Consider the following 25,243-nt stretch of genomic DNA (forward strand, 5'->3'; position numbering starts at 1 on the left):
CCCTGACCGCTGACACCCACGGATCTACTTTCCGTTTCTGTGACTTTGCCAGCTTGAGATTGTCTCCCTTCACTCAGCCCAGTTCCCCTGAGGCTCACCTGCAACACTGTGCACCCGGTCGCTCGCTGCTTTTCATGCAGTTCACCCTTTACCTGCTGGACAGCCTGAAGGTTGCCTCCAGGTTTTTGCCATCACAAATATATCTGCAGTGAACGTTTGTGTTTTTTATGCATCACGTATTTTGAAGGGCATTTTCCTCACTCTCCTAATCCACAGCCTTCCTTGTGGGTGGGAGGAGGCTGAGTCTGGGCGACTGCGGGGGCTCCCTGGGGACGGCACCCACACTTCAGCTTCTCTTCTGTGGCCCTGGTGTGGTTTATGTCTGCACAAGAGTTAGATCTGCAAATCCACCAGGGGCCCGACACACCGTGCAGTGCCAGGAGGACGGCAGAGAGGGAAAATGCCTGCCAGTGCCCTCAGGAAAAACAACCACGAGGAAAGCTACCTCTAGCCAACTGCTTCTTATCTGTTGGACACAGGACAACAGCACATGCAGCTCGGTCCCGGCACAGCCCTGCGGGCAGGCACTGCTGCAGTCCCATTTTACAGACGAAGAATTTGGGAGACAGTCTGGGGAAGTGAGTTAGCTTCACAGGAAACTATTTGAAGAAATAAAATTAATTGACACGGTGGCTCACAACTCCTAAGTGTAATGAAAGCAGCCGTGGTCATCACAGTCAAGGTGCCGGGGATTTGTGGGCTGAGCGGCCTTCAGCAGCACCCACGGCTTCCGCAGGGGGCCGTGAGCATCTCCCTCTGCTCTCCCGCCCTGCCCTGCACAACCTGGAGGTGAATTTCCTGTCCCACCTGCTGCCCCACCCCTCCCTGAAGCCGGGAGGTTGGCAACTGAGCTTGTGAGGCTCAAGGGTACCTAAGACGGACCACTTGGAGGGGAGGGCAGCTCTCCTCGGCCATCACAGCCAGAAAGTGGGCTTTGGGTCCTCCGTGCAGTGCTGCCACCGTGTCTACACCCACCACCACCATCTACACCCACTGCCACCGTGTCTACATCCACTGCCACCATCTACACCCACTGCCACCGAGTCTATACCCACCGCCACCATGTCTACACGCACCGCCACCATGTCTACACGCACCGCCACCATGTCTACACCCACCGCCACCATGTCTACACCCACCGCCACCATGTCTACACGCACCGCCACCATGTCTACACCCACTGCCACAGTGTCTACACCATTGCCACCGTGTCTACACCCACCGCCACCATGTCTACACCCACCACCATGTCTACACCCACCGCCACCATGTCTACACGCACCGCCACCATGTCTACACCCACCGCCACCATGTCTACACCCACCACCATGTCTACACCCACCGCCACCATGTCTACACCCACCGCCACCATGTCTACACGCACCGCCACCATGTCTACACCCACCGCCACCATGTCTACACCCACCGCCACCATGTCTACACCCACCGCCACCATGTCTACACGCACCGCCACCATGTCTACACCCACTGCCACAGTGTCTACACCATTGCCACCGTGTCTACACCCACCGCCACCATGTCTACACCCACCACCATGTCTACACCCACCGCCACCATGTCTACACGCACCGCCACCATGTCTACACCCACCGCCACCATGTCTACACCCACCGCCACCATGTCTACACGCACCGCCACCATGTCTACACCCACCGCCACTGTCTACACCCACTGCCAGTGTCTACACCATTGCCACCACGTCTACACCCACTGCCACAGTGTCTACACCATTGCCACCGTGTCTACACCCACTGCCGCCGTGCGGTGCCGCCACCGTGTCTACACCTACTGCTACCCGCATCGAGGGCTCCCTTCGGTGCCTCTTTCTTGCCTCACCTTTCCACATGAAGGAGCCCCGGCCAGGGGAGAGCGGCAGAAAGACAAGCCGTCCAGCGGGCGGAGGGTGTGTGTGCCGGAGCTCAGCGGCCGTGTTGTCTGTCTCTGTCATCCCAGAGGGCCTGACAGGTGGACACGGCCTGGGTCCTCAGTCAGCTTTGTTAAATAATGGCTGCTAAACAGAGCAAATACTCATTCACACAAATGCGTAACCACTGCATAAAACCGTGTGTAAATATCAATAAAACCTTGAAGGAGAAATAATCTTGGGGTTATAGTGGGAGACACAAGGGCTCAGGTTTGAGGGTTTATTACGATGTTGGATCCCTCAAGCGAACATTTCACAGAAGGAGCAGCTCTCGGTGGCTGTCGATGGAATCTATTCAAGGGCAGTGTGGGGCTTTTGCCACATTCACCGCTGGGTCTCCAGACGGTCCCCTGGTTCGGATCCAGGATTCCACAGCTCCAGGGCTGTCTGTGCTCGCTTGGAGGTTGTGGCAGGCTCTGCTGTGGGAGCTGCAATGTCAGAATAGGGCCTTGACCGTAGATTCCCATCCCAAACCATGTCGACCAGGCACCCCTCTCCTTTTAAAAGACTTGAAGTCCGGTTAATTGCTCACTTCAGGGGTGTCTTCTAAAAGCAACGGAATGTTTGGCAAATGAGGGTCGAAAATAAGTTAACTTTATTATGACAAAAAAAGGTCCTTTGATAGAATGGACTTTATAATTAGCAATCAAGGCATCACACAAACCCACTCAACAGGTGACTCTATTTAAATACATGGGGTTCTATTTCACTATTAGCTCACATTGACATAGTCATTGGAATTAATCAAATAATGGCCCATATAAACTCAATTAAGGTTTGGTATTAGTGAGGCTAGGCTAGGCTTAGGTTATGCCAATGATTCCTAAATTTTATTGACTTTACACAGCGGAAGTTTATATCTCACATACACAAAGACACCTGCAGACCTAGCTGTCCTCCAGGACGGCCGCCGTCCACGACACCTGCAGACCCAGCCGCCCTCCAGGACGGCCGCCACCCACGACACCTGCAGACCCAGCCGCCCTCCAGGACGGCCGCCACCCACGACACCTGCAGACCCAGCCGCCCTCCAGGACGGCCGCCACCCACGACACCTGCAGACCCAGCCGCCCTCCAGGATGGCCACTGTCCGCTTGGTAACTCGGGGGTCTAGGCTGCTTCTTTCCTCTCTCTTTGTGTTTCAAGAAGATGAGAGAGAGACCGTGATGCTCCATGGTAAGGCCCAGCTGGGCCTCCGACTGTAGTTGATAAGCCCAGCAGAGCATTGGGTCTCCTGTCCAACAACACAGACCAGCAAGCCTCGGCATCCACAGGAACCTTGGTGTGGACCTGTCTGCTTCTCTCAACTCTGTGGCTCAACTAATATTTGAGAAAGACTGTTCAGTGGCTATTTATTCATCTCTCTAGATTCTCCAAATGTGTCCTCTTGCAGCTCATCAGGTCACTAGAAAGCTACTTTCTTTGACTTCTAAGTGCCTACATAAGTTTTATGCAAGAATTATGATTGAATGTTATATTTTTACTACATTCATTCAACAAATATCCATTGAACATTAACCATGTTCTAGGGTCATTTGAGATTAAAAACATCCTCCCCTAACTTGTCCAATATTCCTTTGGAAAAGAATTCCCTAAAAAAATTCTTGTATTGCCTTGTGGGCTAAAGTACTGTCTTTCCTGAAAGTCTGACGCACTTCCTTTTATTAGATAAAGTGACTTGTGTAAGATTCATATTTCCGTATTTCCCTTTTCAACTTGGCTATCAGGAAGCTCAGTGTGGAGCTTTATGTTCAGCTGTTCTCACCTTAGATGTGTCAACAAATCCACTAAAAAAAGTTTCTTTTAAAAGGAAAGAGACATTATTCCAGCAAGCAGTTTGCAAAACTGGGAGATGCTGCCTTTGGAACAAAACAAAGGTGCATTCCAGAGAAGAAAGATGGGACTGTCTTCTACAAGGGAAATTCCTGCCCAGGTTCTCATTCTGGTCTTTATGCAGATAAAGGAGGCAGACTTGCTTAGTTCTGTTTGGTAGAGCCTGGTAGCAGTCTGTTGGTTTGGTCTAGAGGGCAAATTGGGATTTTCTGGTCTCGGTTGATTCTGGCGGCATGAACAGACAGCTGTGAAAGTTCCAATGCTTCCGGGAACGCAGAGCTGGCATGTGACCTCTAGTCAGCAGGGGGCTGCGTGCCTCCATTTTGAATTCAGGCCCAGTGAACCACTTGGGATGCACCTGGCAGGATGGACTCTTTCAGGTTCAGATACCTGATACCACCATTCTTCCTTCAGTTCTTACTTTGTTCCCTCCAAAAATTATTCCGTTGTGTACTGGTCATTTATGTGGCTTCAAATCCTTTGCAAGTAGATTGTTCAGACATGATCTGATAATGCTGTTTTGGAAATGATTGAATGTCCACTTGTCGATGGATTGATACATGAACAGAAGAAGAGTATATCAAAGAGAGCAAAGTGTAACTCCAAGGTCACTGAAATAATAAATTATAGAGATTTCCTATTGGGTCATCACCTTTTCCTCTCATCTCTCAATATTTTATTTCCCGGTTCTTCTTATCACAGCTCTAAGGGACAACTTTCTAATTTAGAAAACTAATGACCAATTCCTTCATGTAGAACACAAATTTGAGAAGGCTGGTGCTTGGGCAGTTCTGTGGGGCTGCGTTTTGTTGAGGGAGCTCTGGATGTGTGCTCAGTCCCGGTACTTCACAGCGGGCCGTGGGGGGGGGCGTGTTGCACATACAGATATTTTGCTCCGATGTGCCTGGATAAGCACTGAGAGTGGGTTTTGGGGACCGACTGGGGAGAGATGCATATGGGGTCCAAGTCGACCATCTGTGGGGCACTCTGGTCGTGCCCAGCATCCATTTGTGCAGCACAAACGTTTTCTCTGGGACTGTCCACCCCCCCCAAGTTCTTGTGGCATCATGTAGATGGCCACAATTTCGAGACGTAGGAGTGAAATGGACCGAGGCTGACCTGGCGAAGTTTGTGGCTGGGTTCAGCAGTGAGTCAGGGAGAAGCATGGTTTCTCCGTCACGACCAGGAGAGGAGTGCTCATTTGCTGGGAGGTGAAGGTGACTGTGCACCTGTCACTGGCAGGAGCACCAGAGAAGCCCTGCTCCATCCCTGCTGACGTCCAGGCCTGGGCCTCCAGCAGGTGCAGTGAGCTCGGACCCCAGGAGTGCCGTTTCCAATCCTGACAGACAGCTGCTTAATATGGGACATTGCTTTATTTTACAAGTTCAAAAGGTCATCCTAGCAGCATGGAGCACCTCCCAGGTGCTAAACCCTGTATCATGGTTGAATGTGCCCATGTCAATGAATTCTAACATCTGCCTCCCCTGAATCCAGCATTCTTTGAATCTAGTTCTGCATTTACCCCCGGCTCATGCTGGTGCATGCATTTTGGTCCTGAAGCTCCTTGGCTGACTGTCTCTTCCTCCGTTTTTAGCCTCAGCACTTCTCCAGCTTGATGATGCTGACCTGCAGGAGCTGAGCTGGAGGTGGGTGGCAGGTGTGTCTGGGTCGCCTTGCAGAGGTCTCTGCAGCATCTTCAAGCACAGACACAGCGTTTGCCCTGAACAGAGAGAAATGTGACACCTCTTCCGGCCCAGCAGATTTAGAGGAATCTGGGATTCAAGATTTTTGAGTGCATTCATTCAGATGGCCCCATTCCAAGCCTCAGGGCCTCTCTTCTTCCCAGTCAGAGTCCAGAGCTTGGAACAGCACCTTCCGAGGCCGGGCACCTGGACCTGGAACAGCACCTTCTGAAGCTGAGCACCTGGGCTAAGCACCCAGCCCTGCAACAGCACCTTCCAAGGTTGAGTACCCAGCCCCAGAACAGCACCTTCTGAAGCTGAGCCACCCAGCCCTGGAACAGCACCTTCCATGGCCAAGCACCCAGCCCTGGAACAGCACCTTCCATGGCCAAGCACCCAGCCCTGGAACAGCACCTTCCATGGCCAAGCACCCAGCCTCCTCTGCAGCTCTGCCTTCTATGCAGTTAAGTCCTGCCCTGACCCGGTTTTTCGGTTCTCCTCTGGTCACAGGAGATGAGTGTCTTATGTGGCACCGAGGAGGCCCGTTAATGTACCACCCTTTTGTTTCAGGTGGTGATCTTTCCGTTCTCTTGCCCTCAGCACGAGCGACCTGATTCCATAGTCCATGTATCTGCGACTTTCCCAAACTCTCCAGCACCCGAGATCCTGCCGCTGCCAGTGCATTTCCCTCCAAGGAGCTCCCGTCCCGGCTGCCATTGCTGCAGCCTGGAGATTCGTTCCTGACCCCAGCTGTCCCCTGGAAACAGACACCAAAGCAGAGATCTGCGCTGAGTTTACCAGCAGGCCTGGGAGGGTGGAGGGATGGCAGAGAAGCAGCTTTGTGGCTGGGCTACCACAGAGGACTCCGCTGGTCCTCGGAGAAACACAGGAGCTGGTTTGCTTCCAGTGGCCCCGGATGGAAGCATAGTCTCCATTGTAAAGCAGGGGTGTGGATGGCGCCCACAGCACCCACTGCAGACGCCACCCAGAGCCAGTGCTAGATGCAGAGGCTCTCGGTTGGAACCAGGGGTGCCACCTTAACCTCCTGTTCGGCCCTGGTGAGCACCAGGCATGCAGGGGCTGAGGACAAGAGAGGCCTCTGTGGCTGCAGGCTCCCAGCAATCAGGGAAGAAAGGCCATTAATTCTTTCAACACATGGAACTGCTTTTTAGGAAGTGAAGATAAGCAGTGGAAAAAAATAGGCTTCTTATCTTCATGAAGTTCCTGTTCATCTCTATGCAGTGTGTGTTTGTGTATGTATGTTCATGTAGGTGTGTGTATGTATGTTTAGTGTGTGTGTTTGTATGTATATGCGTGTGTATGCGTAGTATATGTGTGTGGTGTGTATATGCGTAGTATATGTGTGTCTGTTGTGTATATATGAATATATGTGTGCGTGTGTATATATGGTGTATGTATGTAGGATGTGTGTATATGTATGTGTGTATGCACGTGTGTAGTATCTGTGTGGCGTGCCTGTGTGTGGTGTATATGTGTATGTATATGTATATGTAGGGTATGTGTGGTATATGTGTGTATATATGTATAGGGTGTGTGTGTGGCGCTGGGTGCAATGAAGTTTTGCAACATAGGGGAGGGAGTGTAGAGTCTCAGTTCATACACACACCTACATGAACACACACACACACACACACACTCCTCACAGAGGAGGTCAGGGAGGAGGAGACTTCAAGACAGAAGAAAGGGAGGCAAGGGTGGTACCTGCCCATGCCGGGGTCTGCAGGGGGACTGCGGGGTGACCTGTCAATGCTGGGGTCTGCAGGGGGACCAGGTGGGGGGAACCTGCCCATGCCGGGGTCTGCAGGGAGACTGGGCGGGGGGACCTGCCCATGCTGGAGTCTGCAGGGGGACTGCGGGGCGACCTGTCAATGCCGGGATCTGCAGAAGGACTGGGGGCGGGGAAGATCTGCCCATGCCGGGGTCTGCAGGGGGACTGGGGGCGACCTGCCCATGCCGGGGTCTGCAGGGGGACAGGGGAACGGGGGAACCTGCGCATGCCGGGGTCTTGGGTGGGGGGCTGTGCGTGTGGGTGTGTGTGTGTGTGTGTGTGTCCCCGTCCCCCGCCTCCCGCGTGCGTCTGCAGCAGGTGCCTTCCGACCGCATCTCAGGAGCTGGGGCTGCGCGGGGGATTCCTCCCCTCTCCCCTGCCAGATAGTTGTGCGTGAACTTCTCTTTGCAAAGTTCGTCCGCGAGTGAATCGCGCAGCCTCGCTCAGAGGGCCCGGGCCGCGCAGGCGACCTCCCTCCGTGTCTTCCGCCAGGCAGCCCGCGGGGGTCCCTTCCGCTCAGCGGCCAATCCGCGGGGTGGGGGCGGGGGCGGGGGCCGAGGCCTCGGGGGAAGCCGATCCCTGCGCCCCCAGGGTCTCCGCAGCCCGCCGGCGCCGTCCCTGCCAACCCCGCCCCTGCAGGGCCCTGGCCGGTTGGGAGCAGGGGCCGGGCCGCGGGCGGAGCCTCTCGGTCCCCGCCCTCGCCCTCGGCCAACTGGCGGTCGTGCGGGCGGGCGGCGGGGCGGGCGGACCCTCGGCCGCGCTACGGGCTCCGGCGCCGCCGCTCCTCCTGCTCGGCCCGCGCTGCCCGGCTCTGCGCGCGCTTCGGGGCGAGGCTCGGCCGGCGCGGACGCGCAGCATGGCGGTGGAGGACGAGGGGCTCCGGGTCTTCCAGAGCGTGAAGATCAAGATCGGTGAGTGTCCGCCGGCAGCGACGCGTCCGACCCCCGCCCGACCGCGTCCTCTCCCGCGCCCGCCTCCCCTCCCCAGATCCTTGCTGGGGACCCCGGCGGAGACGCCCTCCGGGCGCGGCGCGCTCCCCGGAGAACGGCTGGTCCGGCGCCGCGGCCCCTCCCCAGCTTCCCGCGTCCCCGGGGTTCGGGCTGGGTCGAGCTGGCTCCGGGGGAACGCGGCTCCCTGCGTCTCCTCTGCGCCCGGAGCGGCCCCGGTCCCTGGCAGCGGCGGAGGAGGTGGGGTCCCTGCGCCGAGGGACGTCTGTCCGCGTGTGCGCCCCCGCGTGTGCGCCCGAGCGTGTGCCCCGCGTGTTTGCAGGAGTACGCGCGCCTGGGGCTGTCTGGGCGTCTTCACTTCAGGTGTCAGATCCACTGACGTCGGGGTCTCGGCATCTCTCTTTCCCCGCTGCGCCCAGAAACTTCCTTTCCGGGGAATGTGGAGGCTCCTTCACGCCTCTCCCCAGGGGCGTGAGGCCCGGGCGCGCTGCTGCTGCTGTGCGCGCGCGTCTGTGCCTGTGCGCGCGCGTTTGTGTGTGCCTGTGTGGGTGCGTGTGTTTGTGTGTCCATGTGTGGGTGCGTGTGTATGCGCATGCGTTTGTGGGTGCATGTGTGGGTGTGTATTTGTGTGTAGATGCATGTGTGCACGCGTGTGTATTTGTGTGTGTGCATGTGTGCGCACGTGTGTGCTGGTGGGGCGTTCCGGCTGAGGGCTCCTGCGGGGCGGGGAGACCCCGGACCCACCGGCACCAAGTCCCCTTGCACTGAGAAGTGGCGGGCGACCTGGTGGCCGCCAGGGCCTGCGAGGCTGCGGTTTTTCTCTGGGCTTCGGCAGCTTCTGAAGTGGGCTCCGGGAGGCGTTTCCGGAGAGGAGGCTGTGTCTGGACTTCTGGTTTATCTGGAGGGATCTGCTTTTCCCTGGTGGTTTTATTTTGGGAGAGTGATGTGGAAATCCTCCCCCTCCCCCAGAGCAAGAGCGTTTCCTGGAGTGACTGTTCCATATTCATGCCATGAGTGTGCTGGACCACAGCGCGGTGCAGGCTGGAGAGGCTTCCAGGGCCTGCAGTGTCCGGGTCCCCACGGTCCTTCTCCCCCACTGAGCCGCACTCCGCAGCCGGCCTCTTCCCGTGTGAAGAGGCCTCCGGAACGGGCTGAGTGTCAGTTGTTGATGACATTTGATGCTGCCGGAGGCATTCCAGCTCCTCTGAAGCAGCGGGCTGTTTCCTGTCGGCTTTATTTTGGTTTGCGGATCATCGCTGAGACACTGTCTTGATATTTGGCCCAGAAGCTCTGCAGCTAGGATGTGGCGGCACTTCCGCTTTGAGTGGCCCAGAGAGGAGGGATTTCTTTTGTTAAAATGTGGTTTAAATCTGCTGTCACTTTCATACAAGAAAGCCAGGGTTGGCGCTCCCTGAAGTGTCTGAGGTCGCCTTGCCGTGGGTGGGGAGAGGTCACGGCCCGTGGGGGTCAGTTTGCTGCTCTTTCCTTCGGCCAAGGCTGCTTGGCTCAGCGAGCGAGTCCGGGAGGTGCGAGAAGCACTGGGCTTCCTCAGTCACGGGGGCAGGGGGGCTGCAGGTGGGTGCCCCTGTGGGGCAGTGCCAGGTCTCCAAGCAGCAGGCAGAAGTGGCCTGGGGCTTTGCAGCTCGGGGGTGGGGAGCCCACAGCCGGCACAGCATGCTCACTGTTTACTCCGGGAAGGGCTATGCTTCAGTCCACGGCAGGACCTTACAGAAGGCATGGGAAGTAAAACAGGAGGGCAAGGGAAGACCAGAGTTGCAGACGAGACACTCAGACCCTGAGTGTCCCAGAGGGCAGCTTCCCCGGCCTGCGGGCACTCGGCCCCACTTCCGACAGGCGTGGGGTCAGGCACCCCGGAGGATCCCTCAGAGAGAAGGAGGTTTGGAGATGCTGCTGCTTGGTCAGGCTCTGTGCTCCACTTTAAACAAGTCAGTGAAACCCTGGCTCAGCTGAGGCTTAGGCTGCTAATCCTGCGTGGGGCCTGGATATTATCTGAACCTTTGACCCTCCCAGGGGCAGCAGCAGTGAGGACGGGTAGAGAGGCCCAAATACCAGCTGCCCGACTCTCTGGATGTGGCTCCAGAGAGAAGTCCCCGTTTCCTCTCCCCTCCAGAGGTCACCTGCAGGGCCAGCTGCCTGAGGGGTGTCTGTGCCCCAAGTAGCTGGGGAGACAGGGCACCTCCTGCATTTGAGCGGAGATGCAGTCTGCGCTGGAGACCCTGAGGGTGACCTGTGGGTGTGCTGGTTTGGGGTTAGTCTCATATCACCGTGCTGCTGGCCTGATATCCCCGGGCTCCGGGGAAAAGCCCATCTGTAGAAGCAAAGTGGAGGATGACCCTACGCGGCGCCGGTGCCGGGGGGCCACTGAGCTCCTCAGTCTCTTTCTTTAATCCACATTCATGGCCGACCTTGGCTCTGACTTGCCCTGCCTGAGCCCCTGGTCTTGAAGGTGCAGGCAAGACGGTGCCCCGTGTTAATTTGAGGGCCCTTCGCGGTCATTCACCTCTGAGCCTTGTCTCCGGGCACGCGGGATTTGCGCCTGAGTTTGCCAGTGACTCGCTGCATGACCCAGGGCTCATGTCTTCCCCTTCGTAACCTCATTTTTCCGTTTGCAAAAGGCAAGCAATTATTGTCTACTATATCCGGTGGGAACGTACAAGGCAGTGTTGTTCAGGCTTAACACCCTGCCCCCTCACTCCCCGAACAAGAATTGTCCCTAAAGTTATACCATAAACAATTCTGCTACTACTCTTACTAAGAAAAAAAGGCAGCACATTTTTTGGGGCGATTGGGAGCTTTTTTTTTAAGGTATGGGGCATTGGCCTTTTAAATTCTTAAATAGCTTTGAAATGTGTGGTGGTATGTGGCCTCATTCAGACGCTGAAATTGGGAAAAATGGAAAGAATCTCTTCCTCCTCCCCCTGCCTCTTTCTTTGTCCTTCCACCTCTTGCACGGAGGTAATAAGAGGGAGAGCCACGTCAAAGTGAGGTGTTACGATGGTAACATTTGGAGTCTTTGTCTTGAAGAATCTGGCTTTCTGCCTTTCAGTTTTGTAGAATCATCTGGGATATGTCCTCCTGCACATGTAAACATCTTAAACCCTGTGTCTTTGGAAACAGTCATTAACCTTTCACAGCGGAGTCTGTGCATCATGCATGACTGCGCCACACTTCCTATGTGATCGCTGCTTTGAGGAAGCCGGTGCTTCTGACTTTCCATGAGTCAGGGACCCACAGGGAGGGCACTTCCGCCACGGCCATGGCGTTGTTTTGGGGCCCCCGCCCCCAAGGCGTGCAGTGCCTCCTCCCCTCCCAGTAATGTTTTCGGTTTCCACAGTACTTACTGCTTGTTTTTAAATGCGGCACCTTATCTTGATAAATGTGTTCAATAAAGAGCAATACACAAGGTGTTTCTCTCAATCTATTAACAACAAAAAAAAGCCAGCCCTGTGGTCCAGGATGGGAAAGGCTCTTGCACCGTTGTGATCCTGCCGTCCTGGAGGCAGTCAGCGTCCTGTGAATGCTGTCCGTGGGAGGCCGGGCCTGCCGTGTGCTCTGCGGTGGGGCTTCCTGTGTCTCTGGTCGCTCCCTTCTTTCTCCTTTGGGCTCTCATTCCCTTCCCATGAGGCTGGAGCTTGTGCATGAAGAAGGCCCACGGCAAGTCTGGCCCAACATTGAACCGCTGGTGCCTGCAGGCCTGTGGGGCTCTGCGGGCCGGGGGCCGCCGGCCTCCAACCCCAGCTATCCCTCTCCTGATCACAAACAGAATCCCACCTGAAGCAGGAGGAGGTGGCACCGGGTGAGAATAGGGAGAATGACAAGTGGGGTGCCAGAGGGTGCCCTGGACTGTGCCTCCCTGGCCCCAGCTCCTGGGCTAGGTCAGGGCTCCGGGCCCAGCTCTGCGAGATGTGGCCGCTGACACTCTCAGCCTGACGGACTCCGCCACGGGAGGTGGAGGCCGCTGGTCACAGGGCTGTGGCAGGCATCAAATTAGGTGATGGTCTGTTTAATAAGTGACAGTAGCAACAGTGTCTTCACAGGGCTAGGGCTCACTCAGGTAAGAGAAGTGTTTTGTGAATGTGAGAAAGGGATACCGGCCGTGCTGTGCCACTTCCCTGTGTCTATGTGACAGTGTAAGGAGGGGCCGCGTGGCCACACATGGGCCTTGGCATCAGAGATCTTAGATTCCCCTAACGCTAAAATTAACTTGGATATTTTATTAACCGAGCTCAGCTGAGCTGCCTGTGCTATTTTTAACCCCTGAGAACGAAGGTGCAGGGCTTGGCTGCACCTGGGAAACAGCAGGGGCTCTGGCAGGGGCAGGTTCAGCCTGGGGCCCCGGGCTTTGCCTGGAAAGGGGAGTGGATTTCCTGTGTGTGTGTGTGTGAGCGTGGAGGTGGGATGCAGATGCTAAGGGGGTCGTCTCCATGTATTAGCTTCTTTTATCGAAATTCTCGAAACTCCACCACACTGAGGTGGAGAAAGGGAGACCCACAGACTTAGCTGGGCCCAAGCGGCCCAGCTCCACGGGCTCCTGGGATCCGAGTTCTTCTTCTCCTCACCACTTAGTACTGTCCATTACTTTTTTTTTCTTTGAGACTGGGCCTCACTTTGTTGCCCAGGCTGGTCTCCAACTCCAGGACTCAAGAGATCTTCCTGCTTCCACTTCCTGAGTAGCTGGGACACAGGTGCTGCTCACCACTGTGGCTCAGTTCAGAGAGCCGTTTCTTCTCTGCGATCTTGGATTTGAATGGGGCGAATCACGGAGGGCTGGAGACCAGAGAGACTTGTTGGTGACTTTAGGGACACGAGGCAGTCAGTGTTCAGGCAGGGAAGGAAGGAAGGGGCTGCTGCTCTGTGTGGGTGGACAGTGGCCTGGGAGGCCCAAGACACAGGGTGTGCTGGGAGACTGCTTGGAGATGCCGAGGTGATCCTTTGAGCAGGGCCACAGCCACCCATCCAGCCTTCAGGCATCTTAGCAAATGGTGCCCGTCAGGTTGACTCAGCCGGGGTGCCGGACTGGCGGGCAGAGTGTGGGCCTGGAGGCAGCCCTGGGGGCGTCATCCCTGGAAGGGAATCAAGCATTGGTGGAAAACACTTTGATTTGCTTCTTTGGAGCTAATGGAAGCACATGAGGCATTTGGAGCTAATGAGCAGGTGAACCCCACAGGCACAGAGTGGATTAAGAGCGTCTACCTGAGGCTGTGTCTCCCTGTGTTTGCAGGTGGTGCGTCATGTTTGAAAAGTAGACGTGCGTGTGTTTAGAAAGGAGATGGACGTATTGGCTGGAAACAGCCACAGGCGAGGTGGTGGCTGCTAAGGTCTCAAAAGTGAAGGCTGCTGAGTGATGGTGGGAGGGGCTGGGTGAGGAGGAGAGCTCCTGGGGGCCCTCGGAGGAGAGGCGGACGTAGTGAACCCCCTTGGAATCAGACACCCGAGACTGCGTGCTGGCCACATTTCTTGACAATTCTTTGATTTTGGATGACCCCTAACCTCTCTCTACCTTGGTTTCTTGGTTTGTGAAAGTAGCAACCAAGGCCTTTTTTTGCAGAGATTAATGGGAATCAGATGCACACAAGCACTTCCCTGCTCAGATCTTCATAGATGGGAGGTCTTATGCCAGCAGAATTTGAAGCTATCTGCTTGTCTGTAATGAATTGGCCTTCTGTGTAAGCAAATCTATAAATTGAAAAGAGCTACACTTTAATACGTAGGAGGGTGTCGAGATCCGGGAGAACTCACACTCTGGAGAGGTGGCTTCGGTTTTGGCTGTCATCTGGGAGGGGTGTCTGCGAGGGTAGCTTTGAACTTGCCCTGAAGAGAGAGTGAGGTCTCAGGAAGGGAGGGAATCACATTGGGTTGGGCTGGTGCTAGGAGATGCACAGCCTGGCCTCTGAGGGGCACAGATCATTTGGCTGGAGGGGCCAGTGGGACGTGTGGATGGGCCTCTGGCCAATGGGTTGACAGAAGGGGCACACTGGGTCCCGTGGGGATGTGGTGTCATGCCCCGCAGGTGCTGGTACCTCTGGAGGCTGCCAGGTTGGACAGCAGTTGTGGAACTGTGGTGGGGGGTGGGGGAGGCAGCTCAGTGAGCATGTCTCATCTTACACAGCTGCAGGTCAGAACAGGGGTCTGTGCTCACGCAGGAAAGGAGCTGCTGTGCAACCAGAGCTTCTAGCTTTGAACCGTAAGTAAAGGCGATGAACAGACACGTCTACTGCAGCAGCACCTGTGGCCAGTGGCTGAGTGAGCAAATAGCAAACAGTAGAAGCAACGTTGAGGAGTCCGGGTGTCCCCACCAATCTCCTGTCGAACTGTCATCCCCGTTGCTGGAAGTGGGGCCTGGATCTGGGGGTGGATTGATATGAACCGCTCAGCGCCATCCCCTTGGTGCTGTTCTTGCGATAGTGAGTTCTTGCAAGATCCGGTGATTTAAAGTGTGCGGCGTACCTCCCACCTCACCCTCCTGCCCCCTCTCGCCATGTGAGACACCTGCTTCCCCTTCACGTTCTGTCATGACTGGAAGCTTCCCAAGGCCTCCCCAGAAGCAGATGCCTCCATACGTCGTGTACAGCCTACAGCACCGTGACCAGTAAACCTCGCTTGTTTCGAGTTACCCAGTCTCAGGTGTTTCTTCATAGCAATGCAAGAACAGCCCAATGAGTAACAGCCAACTGAAACGGGGATTATGTCACGTGCATCCTCACGTGGGCTCTGTGACTTTCAAGGAAATATTAAGCCCAGGCCAAACCACATGACTTGCAGGAGGTTCCACGGGATAGGATTAGAAAGAAGCAAAGTGAGAGCGCCTTTGACGCCACCCCCTGGAAGAACGGTAAACACAGGTCAGACGAGTGTGCGCAGATCAGGGATAAGACCCACACAGCCTGCTAACTGGATTACCTGGGGGATGGCAGGAGTGCCGCGGTAGGAAGAGAGACAGGATATACAAGGCCTTCCGTAGCAGCAAGTGTATGTCGATTATACATCAATGTGCAGCTGTGTATGCGGTGGATGAATGAGTGAAGAACAAAGGCGGAGCTTAGAAATCATCCCTTCACAAACTGCAAGGACAGCGTTGGCTGTGGAGGACACCAAGGCCGAGGAAGAAAATGACTTGCCTTCATTCAAGACGGTGTGCTGTGTAGGAAAAGTGTGTTGACAGGTGAGGGACTGGTTGCGTCAGGCCGCAGCGGGCGTCCAGCAGTGACAGGCGGAATGCGGTTGTGGCTGGCCCGGGACAGGCCCCTGGCGGGTTTTGGGGCTCCAGCCTTTGTGTCTGGGAGGCTCCGGCACAGGTGAAGGGGAACTCGGGATTACGTCACCTGCGACAGATGGCTCAGGGTTTCTCTGGGTGTGAGGCGGAGTCCAAAGGGAAGAGTTACAAACGTTCGAGCTTTTCTGTAGATGCGAGTTTCAGAGTCACCGAGGTGTCTGGGAACCCGCTCCTCGGGCCTGGGTCCCCAGAAGTGAGTTTCCCTACGGGTTATTGGTCAAACGGCATCAGAGTGTTGGGAGATTTTGTTTTTTGTGGGTGTTTTATCAAAAACAGTGTTTCCTTGTTCTATGAGTGTCTGGAAATACGGGGTTGTTTCTGCACACAGGGCTGGACTCCCCAGGCTGTTGCTCTCGCCGCCCTGAAATTTGGCGTTCTTAGTTTTCGTTTTCAGATAAGCTTGAATCCCACATTTGGAACAATCACTCACATTTAAGGCTCAGTTGTGTTTCTTCCGGGGACAGTCAGTGTCCCGCTGCTATCGGAACGCAGCTGGTAACGGCTGCAGCGCTAACCTGCGTGTCCCGGGTCCGGAGAGATGCCGTGCCGGCTCCTGGGGGCTAGGCCAGGGGGGCTGGGCCAGGAGACGGGAGCCGCCCTGGGGACAGAACCAGCGCCTTGATGCGGAATTGATTAAGGAACAACTCCTACACCTATTCTTTCCTCTTTACATGGTTTCTGTTATGTTACCCGAATAGTTTCCAGCCTGTAAAGACTCGTCTGTCTTGGCCCTGACTGCCCGTAGGATAGAATTCCAGAGGTTGGTAAGAGGTCTGAGTCTTTCCTAGACATTATGGGGATCCTTTTCCTGGCCACCGACCGGACAGATGTCTGCTCAGGACCTGCATGGGGGCCGTGGCTCCCGGCCCCGCGTGGCCCACCCCGTGGGTGCCTCCCTCGCCCCAGGATGGGCCGGAGTCCTCAGTCCCTTGCTGAGAGCCACCCTCCCTGCCGGGTGCTCATGGCGTGCCCAGGGTAGGACGGAGGATTCTCTGGGATGCCTGACAAAGCTTGGGGTGATTGTTATTGTGTCTTCCTGGAGCGTGGTTTTTGGACTTCATCGTCTCCAAGCTGCAGCCCAGGTCTGAACTGGGCGTGATCGACCCGGGCCGGTTGTTCCTGTGGAGTTGGAGCCTGTTCCCATTTCTGCGTTAGGTTTCATTCCTGGCCTTTTCCCTGCTTCGAGGAGCTGCACAGAGTAGCCGAGGGCCCTTGCGTGCACCCCTAAATCTTCTCTCTAGCCGCGTTCCTTCTGAAGGAAAAGGCTTCACTCTTCTTTCAGTTCTTTCTTGTTTTGGTTCTAAACCCTCGAGGTGCTGGAGCAGCTAGTTTGCCTTGATCTTGTCGGCTCCCGAGGACCAGCCTCAGCCCATGGCCCCTGCTGGGGCGGCCACCTCGGCGTCTGGTGGTGACTGCGCAGGACACACGTTTCCTGCCCCCCTTCTCTGAGGCTCCAGGATCAAAGTGCTGTTCCCAAGGCCACGCTGGCGGCAGGAGCATCTCCACGTCGGACGCGCACCGAAGCTGCATCCAGGGCGTGGGGACCCGGGAAGGTTGTCCTGTGGTGGACTCTGATGACCACAGCCCAGGTGCTTTTGTGGCTTGTGGAATCACTTCCCCAGAAAGGAGGCTGGGTGCTGCCGGGCCCTTTTCCTTCCTGGAGCCTTTTCTCATGCCGCATTGACTGGGCCTGCTCAGCAGGGTGGCGGCCGTCACGGCAGCCCGTGGTCCTCGCTTTGGGCAGCAGTGAGATGCAGAGGTCTGGAGTCAGGGCTGGGGCTGATCTGCCGGAGACCCCTTCCTCGCTGCGTCCCTCACGCGGGGCCGACCTGCCGGAGACCCCTTCCTCGCTGCGTCCCCCTCTTGGGTAACTTTGTCCCTCACTCGGAGCCGCCCCTGCCGGTGCTGGCAGACCTGGGTCGCAGCACCCCGGCTGCCCTGTGTGGAGGACCCGCTCGTTCTTCCTGAACACGGTGCCCTCTGCTTCCACGTCAGAACATTTCCCTCCAATGGGCAGGGGCGAACCTGCCTGCATCCCAGGCCCAGGTGCTCCCAAATGCAGAGAAAGGCCACCCAGCGGGGAAGGCACGGCTCGGGGGCAGGCCCAAGGCAGTGGAGCTGGGGGTGGTTTGGCCCCAAGCACCCCGAGCCTCTGGGCGCCTCCTTCATTCTGGCCCAGGCTGTAAGGGGGTTTCCAAGGCTGGGGTCAGACTGGTGGACACGGCTATCAGCAGAGATTCAGGAAGAGGAACCGGTTCTGGGAAAACCGTCTGCGTGCAGAGCCCAGGGGACTGGCCGTGCCGGACTCTCCTCCAGAGGTCGGGATGAGGTGCTCCAGCGGGGCTGGTTTTCCCGTGGCCTTCAGGATTCGGGCTTTTCTGGGGAATTCCAGGTCCCCTCGGGCTGTAGCTGCCAAGCCCAGCCTTCTCAGGAAGCCCTGCCGGCCGGGGTGGGGCTGACTGCCGGAGGGCCCTGGAGGCTGCAGCAGCCTGGGAACGCTCTGCCACGTTTGCCGGCTGTGCAGCCTGGAAGGGACGCCCGGCCTCCCAGATCGTCTCCCTCCCCGACAACTAACCTCCAAGACTCCGACTGCCGCGATTCTGGGATTTGTGGTCGGCCCCACAGGCTGGAATCTTCATTAGCTTAGGGGCGGTGGCTAGAGGTAGGAGCCGCTGGGCCCTGTGTGCCCCTCAGCCAGTCACCTGCAGCGACAGTGGGAGCAGGCTCCTGCCCTCGGCCCACAGACCTGGCTCTGCCAGCCCGGCTGTGTGGAGCGAGGCAGAGGGATTCCGAGAAGCCCCTTCCCGACACAGCTGTAAACAGCCAGTGGCTCATTCACTGTACAGGGCTAGTGCGACGGGCAGTAAACCCACACGGCCATGGTGCCGCACTCAGGGACTGATCTGGCCACGCCCGCCCTCAGGGCTACAGAGGAGTGAAGGTTCGGTCTCTCCCTGGGGAAGCCGAAGGTCAAACTTCGAGCTGTGCCTGACAGGCAGAGGTTCAGGCTGAGGGAGGAGTCCGCATCCTTATGTTCCTAGAGGTCTCCTCTTGTTGTGACATGCTTGCACACACGCAGACACGCACACGCAATGCTGCACGCATGTGCATGCACACGGATGCACACTCATGACCCTGGGACAGCTTGGGGCAGGTTGCATGGCTTGATGTGCAGTGTTGGGTGGAAGTAAGGGGGGCTCCGGTGGGCTCCTGCGGGCTTTTCCTTTAGCCAAGATCCGTGGCAGAAGAAACGGGCCAACCTGTGCTGAGTAGGATGCGTGGAGTTTAAAACTTCTCCAGCAGGTCTTAGTTGTTTTTATTCCACTCTACGTGGCTGAGGCTGGCGACACTCTCCAGACAGCCCTGTGGCTCTCAGGGGCCTGGTCCCAGGAGGCTCAGCGGGATGCGTTTGGGGCACCAGGTTCTCAGTGCCCCGCGGGTGGCCGCCTGCTGCTGGCTGCAGTGCTGGGATGCACCTGCCTTTCTACTTTCCACAACTTGAGGTCTTTTCTGGCAACTGCTGGGTGATTTTCTCATATTTTGTATAAGAAACGTTTTGTTTTTAGGCCCACAACTTATTCTTTTTCCTAATAGCTTTTCCCCCTGCTTGTCACTGACCTGTTCTCTCAGGTGGCTGCGTGTTGCAGGGGAGTCCCCGATCTTTGGACTGTTCCAGAGCCCAAGACTAGCTCGGCTGTGCCACTCAGGGAAACACGCTGGAATTCAAATGAGACAGATGTTATTCTGGGAATAAACTTGATCCTCTTAGGTCTGTGTGAGAAGAAAACGGTGGACAAACATTGGTGCTTGAGCTGTGATTAGTAAGAAATTACTGGTGTTCCTCCTCACGTGTGCCTGGTGATAGGAAGTCAGAAGAAGAGAGTGTTTGATCACTTATCGATCAGTAGGTTCTGATAATGAAAAGTCTGCCCGTGTTATCTGTGGGGCAGGGCCTCACGGAATTTCTCTGTGGGGATTGTTCTCCACCAGGGCTCGTTGTCCAGACCCGTCGAACGGCACCAACGCCTGGCTGGAGAGAGGAGGGGGCCCGGCCGCTGTGGCGCTGCTGGTTCTCTCGCTGTTGCTGGGGGATCCTGAGCCATCGCCCCTCAGGGGCGTGAGCAATGATGTCTCCAGGACCTCCATACGGCTTCCTGAATTCCCCAGCTGGTCCCATCCGTCTGGAATCAGTGGCATTCCTTTCTCTCTCCATCATTTCCTGCTCCGTTCAGCACTCCTCGAGTGTTTAGAGAAAGGGTTTCTCAGCATTGGGACCCAAGAATGTGTTTATGGAAATCCTGAGTGAAAATGAAAGACTGTGGAAAGAAAAAAACACTTTTCACTACATTTTCGCTAAGTGCCTTTGTTTTTAAGTTTATTTTGTTTTATGAAGTGTATTTCTATGTTTCCTTTAGGGAAGCCCTGTCTCCTTTCCATGTGCCTTCCCAGGCCCAGGAAAAGAGCCGGGGTGGGTGGGTCAGGAGGAAAGCGGAGGGTGGAGAGGGAAGGGCAGGCAGCCAATGTCATCTCCAAATAAAAACGCTTTGATTTCTTTCCACCAGATCATGATTCATTGTCACGGGTGACCATTTAGTTCTGTGCTCCCCTGGTTTCCTTCTGGGGGAGCCCACGGTGGCGTCCACACCCCTGTCGCTGCTCACACCCAAGGCTTCCCTCTGGGCAGCTGCGCTGGAACCAGCGGGTTCTATGAACTCAAGAATGCTGGTGTTTTTCAGGCAGGATACAGCTGCTGACTTTCAGCGGAGAAGGCCATGCAGTGGGCTAGCCTGGTCTGGTTAATAATTCATCGTAGATTTGTGGATGGTCACACTGAGTGTGCAGAGCTCGAAAGCTGCCACTCGCTTAGAAGCTAGTCCAGATTTTAGTATGCCTATGGCTTAAAAGTGGTGGTGACATTGGTTTTCAAATAAAATATTTCAGAAATATTTGGGACTTTTCTATGCACCTGATTAGAAAATTGTGAGGCTTGTAAAAATGTGCTGTGCATTCTTAACTGGCGTGTTTATTAGGATTTGGGGCTAGAGTTGGGATGTGGTGGAGTCAGAGTGAGATGGATAACTTTTTGAGGTCACCCACCAAAAGGCAACAATGGCAAGGCAAAAGCTTTTAGTTTTACTTGATGTGTTAATTACAAATGTTAGTTAAAGTTATTTTTCAGACGCTTCCCCACCCACTAAAACGTCCTCCCACAGGCACTTGTCTGGGGGTCTGAATCACACAGGCGGGGGTGGACCTGAGTTTCCCCGCTGGGGTTCCCGGGAGGCAGCCACAGCCGTCGGGAGCCATGAACTGGGGCTGTCCCAGGATGTAAGGGAAATGTTGGCTGTGCCTTCCAAGTTGTTATAGAGTAAGGGATAAATAAGGCAAACCCATCAACGTGGTCACGTATTTATGAGAATCATAATGAGAATTTTCAGCCTCCTTGGAGAGGTGAGCTACCATGTGCTCGGGAAGATTGAGCTCCTGCGCACTCAACGGACAGACACTTGGTGTGCACATGTGCGCACGGCAACATCCATATGTGCACACAGGAGAGTGTGCATGCATCCCTCACACACCTGCGCCCCTCACACACGTGCACCCCTCACACACGTGCGCCCCTCACACGCGTGCGCCCCTCACACACGTGCGCCCCTCACACACACGTGCGCCCCTCATGCACGTGCCCCTTACACACACGCACCCCTCATGCACGTGCACCCCTCACACACACGTGCGCCCCTCACACATACGTGCGCCCCTCACACACACGTGCGCCCCTCACACACACGTGCACCCCTCACACACACGTGCACCCCTCACAAATATGTACCCCTCACACACGTGCTCACCCACAGACATGCATACAGGAGCATTGCACGCGCCCCCACACACGTGCTCACCCACACTGATGCAGAGGATTCTCCAAATCTACAGGCTCCACGTGAATAGTGGAAACTGTATATGCAGAGTTAAGTTTTCATTAGCAAAGTTATTAGGCTGCCATTAAATAACGTTTTTCAAATAACTGTATTTAAAGTGGTAAAAGCACTTTTGTCATTATAACTAAATTAAGCATTAATTCAGTAGCGTTTTGGCTTTTCTAAGGGTTCGTCTGCCGTAAGGTGCAGTTTTTCCCTCACATTTTACCGGCTCTGACGGGCGCCGCTCAGTCGCCAGCTTCCCCTTTCCCAGTGGCTTGGAACAGCGTCTGTCCTACGCTGGAGGCTTCCGGATTCCTCGGAGTGCGGCCTGTTTATGGAAAAGCATTAATAGGGATGGGTAGAGATGGGGGTCTCTAGGTTAATAGAGAGGACAGTATTTCTATTTTGTGTGAGTGTGTTTCAGAGTTACACATCACCTCAGATAAAACAGGGCCCTTTAGACAGACGGCAGGCCTGGCCCAAGGGGAGGGGTGTCTGTGACGACCTTCTCAAGGCCAAAAGCTTCAGGACCAGCAGGATTCCTCCAGAGAATGTTTTTTGGAAGAGCGTTAGCTGCGTGTTGCCAGGCCGACTGAGAGGGCACAGGCCTGCAGGGCACCCACGGTTCCGCCCCTGCGCTGCTGCCAGGCTCTGGCTGTGTGACCTGTCGCCCTCCAGGCCTCAACATCCACACTCATGTCAGCAGGGTGATGACAACTTCCCAGGGATCCCCGAACGTCACCTGCCTCGACGTCACCTGCAGGCAGCCTCCGGGCCCGTGTCCCATTCACAGAGCGTCTGGGTTTTTTCTTTAAGCATGCTGGTTATGACAGAAGGTAAAATATTAACCAAGAAGAATAATCTCACATTTAACTATAGCTTCACCCAAACACATACATCTGTAGCAACGTAATGATAGGAGACTGAGAGGGCCTGGGGCTCCTCATTCCAGGCTGTGCTTTTCCCTTGAGAAGCAACAGAGGTAGGAGACCGCGGCTGTTCTGACCTCTGGACTGGTTAGAGAGCGTTTGTCGAGTGAAAACATACGTAGGAGGCTGTGTGTTCTGGGAGGAGCCAGCAAATCGGCAGGCGACAGCACGGGGGACACGCGGCCTGCAGAGGGTGTGGGAACAGCCACCTGCTTCGAGGCCTGTGCTCTGCCTCCGACGGCTTTATCTCTAGAGCTTGAGTCTCTTGTGACAGGAAGTGAGTACGAACGAATCAGTTAACCATTCTGTAAACTGGGAAGTTGTCTCGTGACCAGCGTTCATGCAGGCAGGTGCCTCCCCCACGTGCCCGACACTAACTCAAGCCTTGTGTTTTGTGGGCCATGTGGCCTCGCCCGGGACGAGGGTGGGTGTGACTGTCCAGCCTCCATGTCACCAAGGTGGCATGTTCATTTGTTGAGCTCACATCCTCAGCAGCTGTCCCAGCCGGGAGACGCTCGGGAAAACTGCTACCGCACGGCGGCACAGGGCCGTAAACATGTCACCACTGGACATAACGGAAGCTGCCGATGACACCACACGCGAAGCCTCCCGTGGGTTCCAAGTATTTTTACACGGCCAGACCGGGCCCTGTGCCTCGTTCAGCGGCCTCTCTGTGGAAATCTCCTTCTGCTGCCAGGACCTGCAGCAGCCCACAACTGGGGGTGGGGCTGGGGATGCTTTCACCCACGGCCAGGGGTTGTGCCCGGGAATCTTCCAGCTTAGTACCCCCCATTGTCCCCAGAGCTGGGAGCTGTGGGTCTTTCCACTGTTGGTCACGGCTCTGCCCTATCCCTGCACATGAGAGTGAGTGGCTGAAAAATCAATGCCAAGTAAGCTTTGGAGGGAGCGTGTTTAACCTGCCCTCGGGTTTACACTGAAACCCTGCCCACATTTTATTAAGGGATACTCATAAACAAAGGTCGGCGAAGAATAAAGAAAAACAAGTTGCTTTTATGAGTCAATTAAATACATAATAGTGCTCAACTCATTTTGGCCTGTGTGGTTTACAGACCAGATAAGAATATGCTGTTATTTATTTAAGGTAAAATGAGGGTCTGGGCCCATTTTGCACCATTTAGCAAGTGAATGGGTAGCTTGTGTGGTCAGACCTCACTGTGACTGACAGAGCTAGGAAATGTGCAAGGAGCATTTGCTGATTAATTCGCCGCCCTCCATCCGTCTGTGTCCCTGTTCCTTCACCCCACTGCGTGCCAGGCCGAGATATCCCAGAGAATGTTTCCAGAGGAGGTCTGGACTCAAGTCTAATAAAGGAAACCCCAGGAAATCCAGAACAGAAGGTTAGCCTGTGACAGGAGGAAATTTGTTTCACACTCCACAGCTGAATTTGCGGTTGCCTTTCTAATGTCACATGGGCTGTGCTGAGGATAGGGCAGGTCTCTCTCCCCTGCATGGACATCGCAGACACTCGCCATGGTGGGTTGGATCGATGGACGTGGTGTGAGCTGTGCAGGCATTGCAGACACTACAGACATCGTAGACACTACAGACATTGTAGACGCTCGCCGTCGTGGGTGGATTGATGGACGTGGCGTGAACTGCATGAACATCGTAGTCACTACAGACATCACAGACACTTGCTGTGGTGGGTGGATTGATGGACACGGTGTTAGCTGTACAGACATCGCAGGCACTACAGACATCGCAGGCACTACAGACATCGCAGACACTCGCCATGGTGGGTGGATCGATGGACGCGGTGTGAGCTGTAGGGACATCACTCACTGTGGCGGGTGGGTTGATGGACGTGATGCGAGCCAGTCTCTGATGCCAACTGTTTTACATTCCTGGGTGGCATTTGTCCCCTCTGGTTTTCTTCATTGGCATCTTTCTCTTTTTTTAAGAAGTTCGTCAGAAGCAACGTGGTCCTTCCCAGTGAACCTAGCAGAGGTCTGTTGACATTTTAGATACGTTTCTCCAGTTCTCCTTCCCAGTGGACACAGCAGAGGTCTGTTGACATTTTAGATACATTTCTCCAGTTCTCCTTCCCAGTGGACACAGCAGAGGTCTGTTGACATTTTAGATACGTTTCTCCAGTTCTCCTTCCGTTCCTCGCCAGCCATCGTGTGCTGTGCTGAGCCCAAGCCACAGGTGTGTTTGCCGAGTGCTGGGCCCTGTCGGGAGGAGCCGTCTGAGGTCCCTGGTCTCCATGGAAGGAGGTGCCCTGTGGGAGACGACGTGCCAGGAGGAGGCTGGTGTGGCCCCGCAGACAAACTTACATTCGGAGAAGCCTCATCTGGGGAAGCAGCCCAGGAGGGGCAGCAGCCGTGGGGCCCTGGAGTTGGCTGTGGCTTATGGCCGAGCACCCCTCAGGATCATCCCAGCCTTCCAGCTCCTGCCCCGAAGTCAGAAAAGGCTTCCCGTGCACAGCAGGGCCTCCGCTGTGCTCTGGAGTCCTGGTTGGCCTCGGCTGGGATGGGCCCGGCCCTTCTCTGAGGCCCAAGGGCCTTAGTGCCTCCCAGCCCCACCCTCCAGCCCTCCTTGAGCTAAGCACCTTCCCAGCCTCCTGCTGTCCTCTGCTTCACTCCCTGAATGGGGAGTGTTGCTTTTTTGCTGAGGATTCTCTTGGAAACCCTTTGAACTGAGAGATGGACCCACAGTGGTGCCTCTGCCTCGGATGTTGGTGTCCCCTGTGGCCCCGTGGGGAGTGGACGCTGGCAGTCGGGGCACCTTGGCTGTGGGAAAGGGGGACCATGCTGGCCACAGAGTGTGTGGGACCAGGGGCAAGCAGGGCGAGCTGGCACACCCCACCCCCTTCTCCA

The 25,243-nt window shown here is 55.7% G+C and overlaps 1 protein-coding gene across 2 annotated transcripts in view; it reads left to right on the forward strand.

Annotated features, from left to right (window-relative positions):
* Positions 1–8,019: 8,019 nt before the first annotated feature.
* The window catches only part of LOC105485231 (RAS p21 protein activator 3), a 124,104-nt gene continuing 106,880 nt past the window's right edge, over positions 8,020–25,243 (forward strand). The window contains exon 1 of one of the 2 annotated variants that reach the window (XM_011747466.2): positions 8,020–8,220. In XM_011747466.2, the coding sequence (XP_011745768.1) occupies positions 8,166–8,220 (55 nt within the window). In that variant the 5' untranslated portion in view covers positions 8,020–8,165. Of the gene's footprint in view, positions 8,221–14,368; positions 15,440–25,243 lie in introns of those variants that run through there. The other variant, XM_011747467.3, reaches the window with a different exon arrangement.

This window comes from Macaca nemestrina, chromosome 16, assembly GCF_043159975.1.
Source record: "Macaca nemestrina isolate mMacNem1 chromosome 16, mMacNem.hap1, whole genome shotgun sequence".
Taxonomy (NCBI): Eukaryota; Metazoa; Chordata; class Mammalia; order Primates; family Cercopithecidae; genus Macaca; species Macaca nemestrina.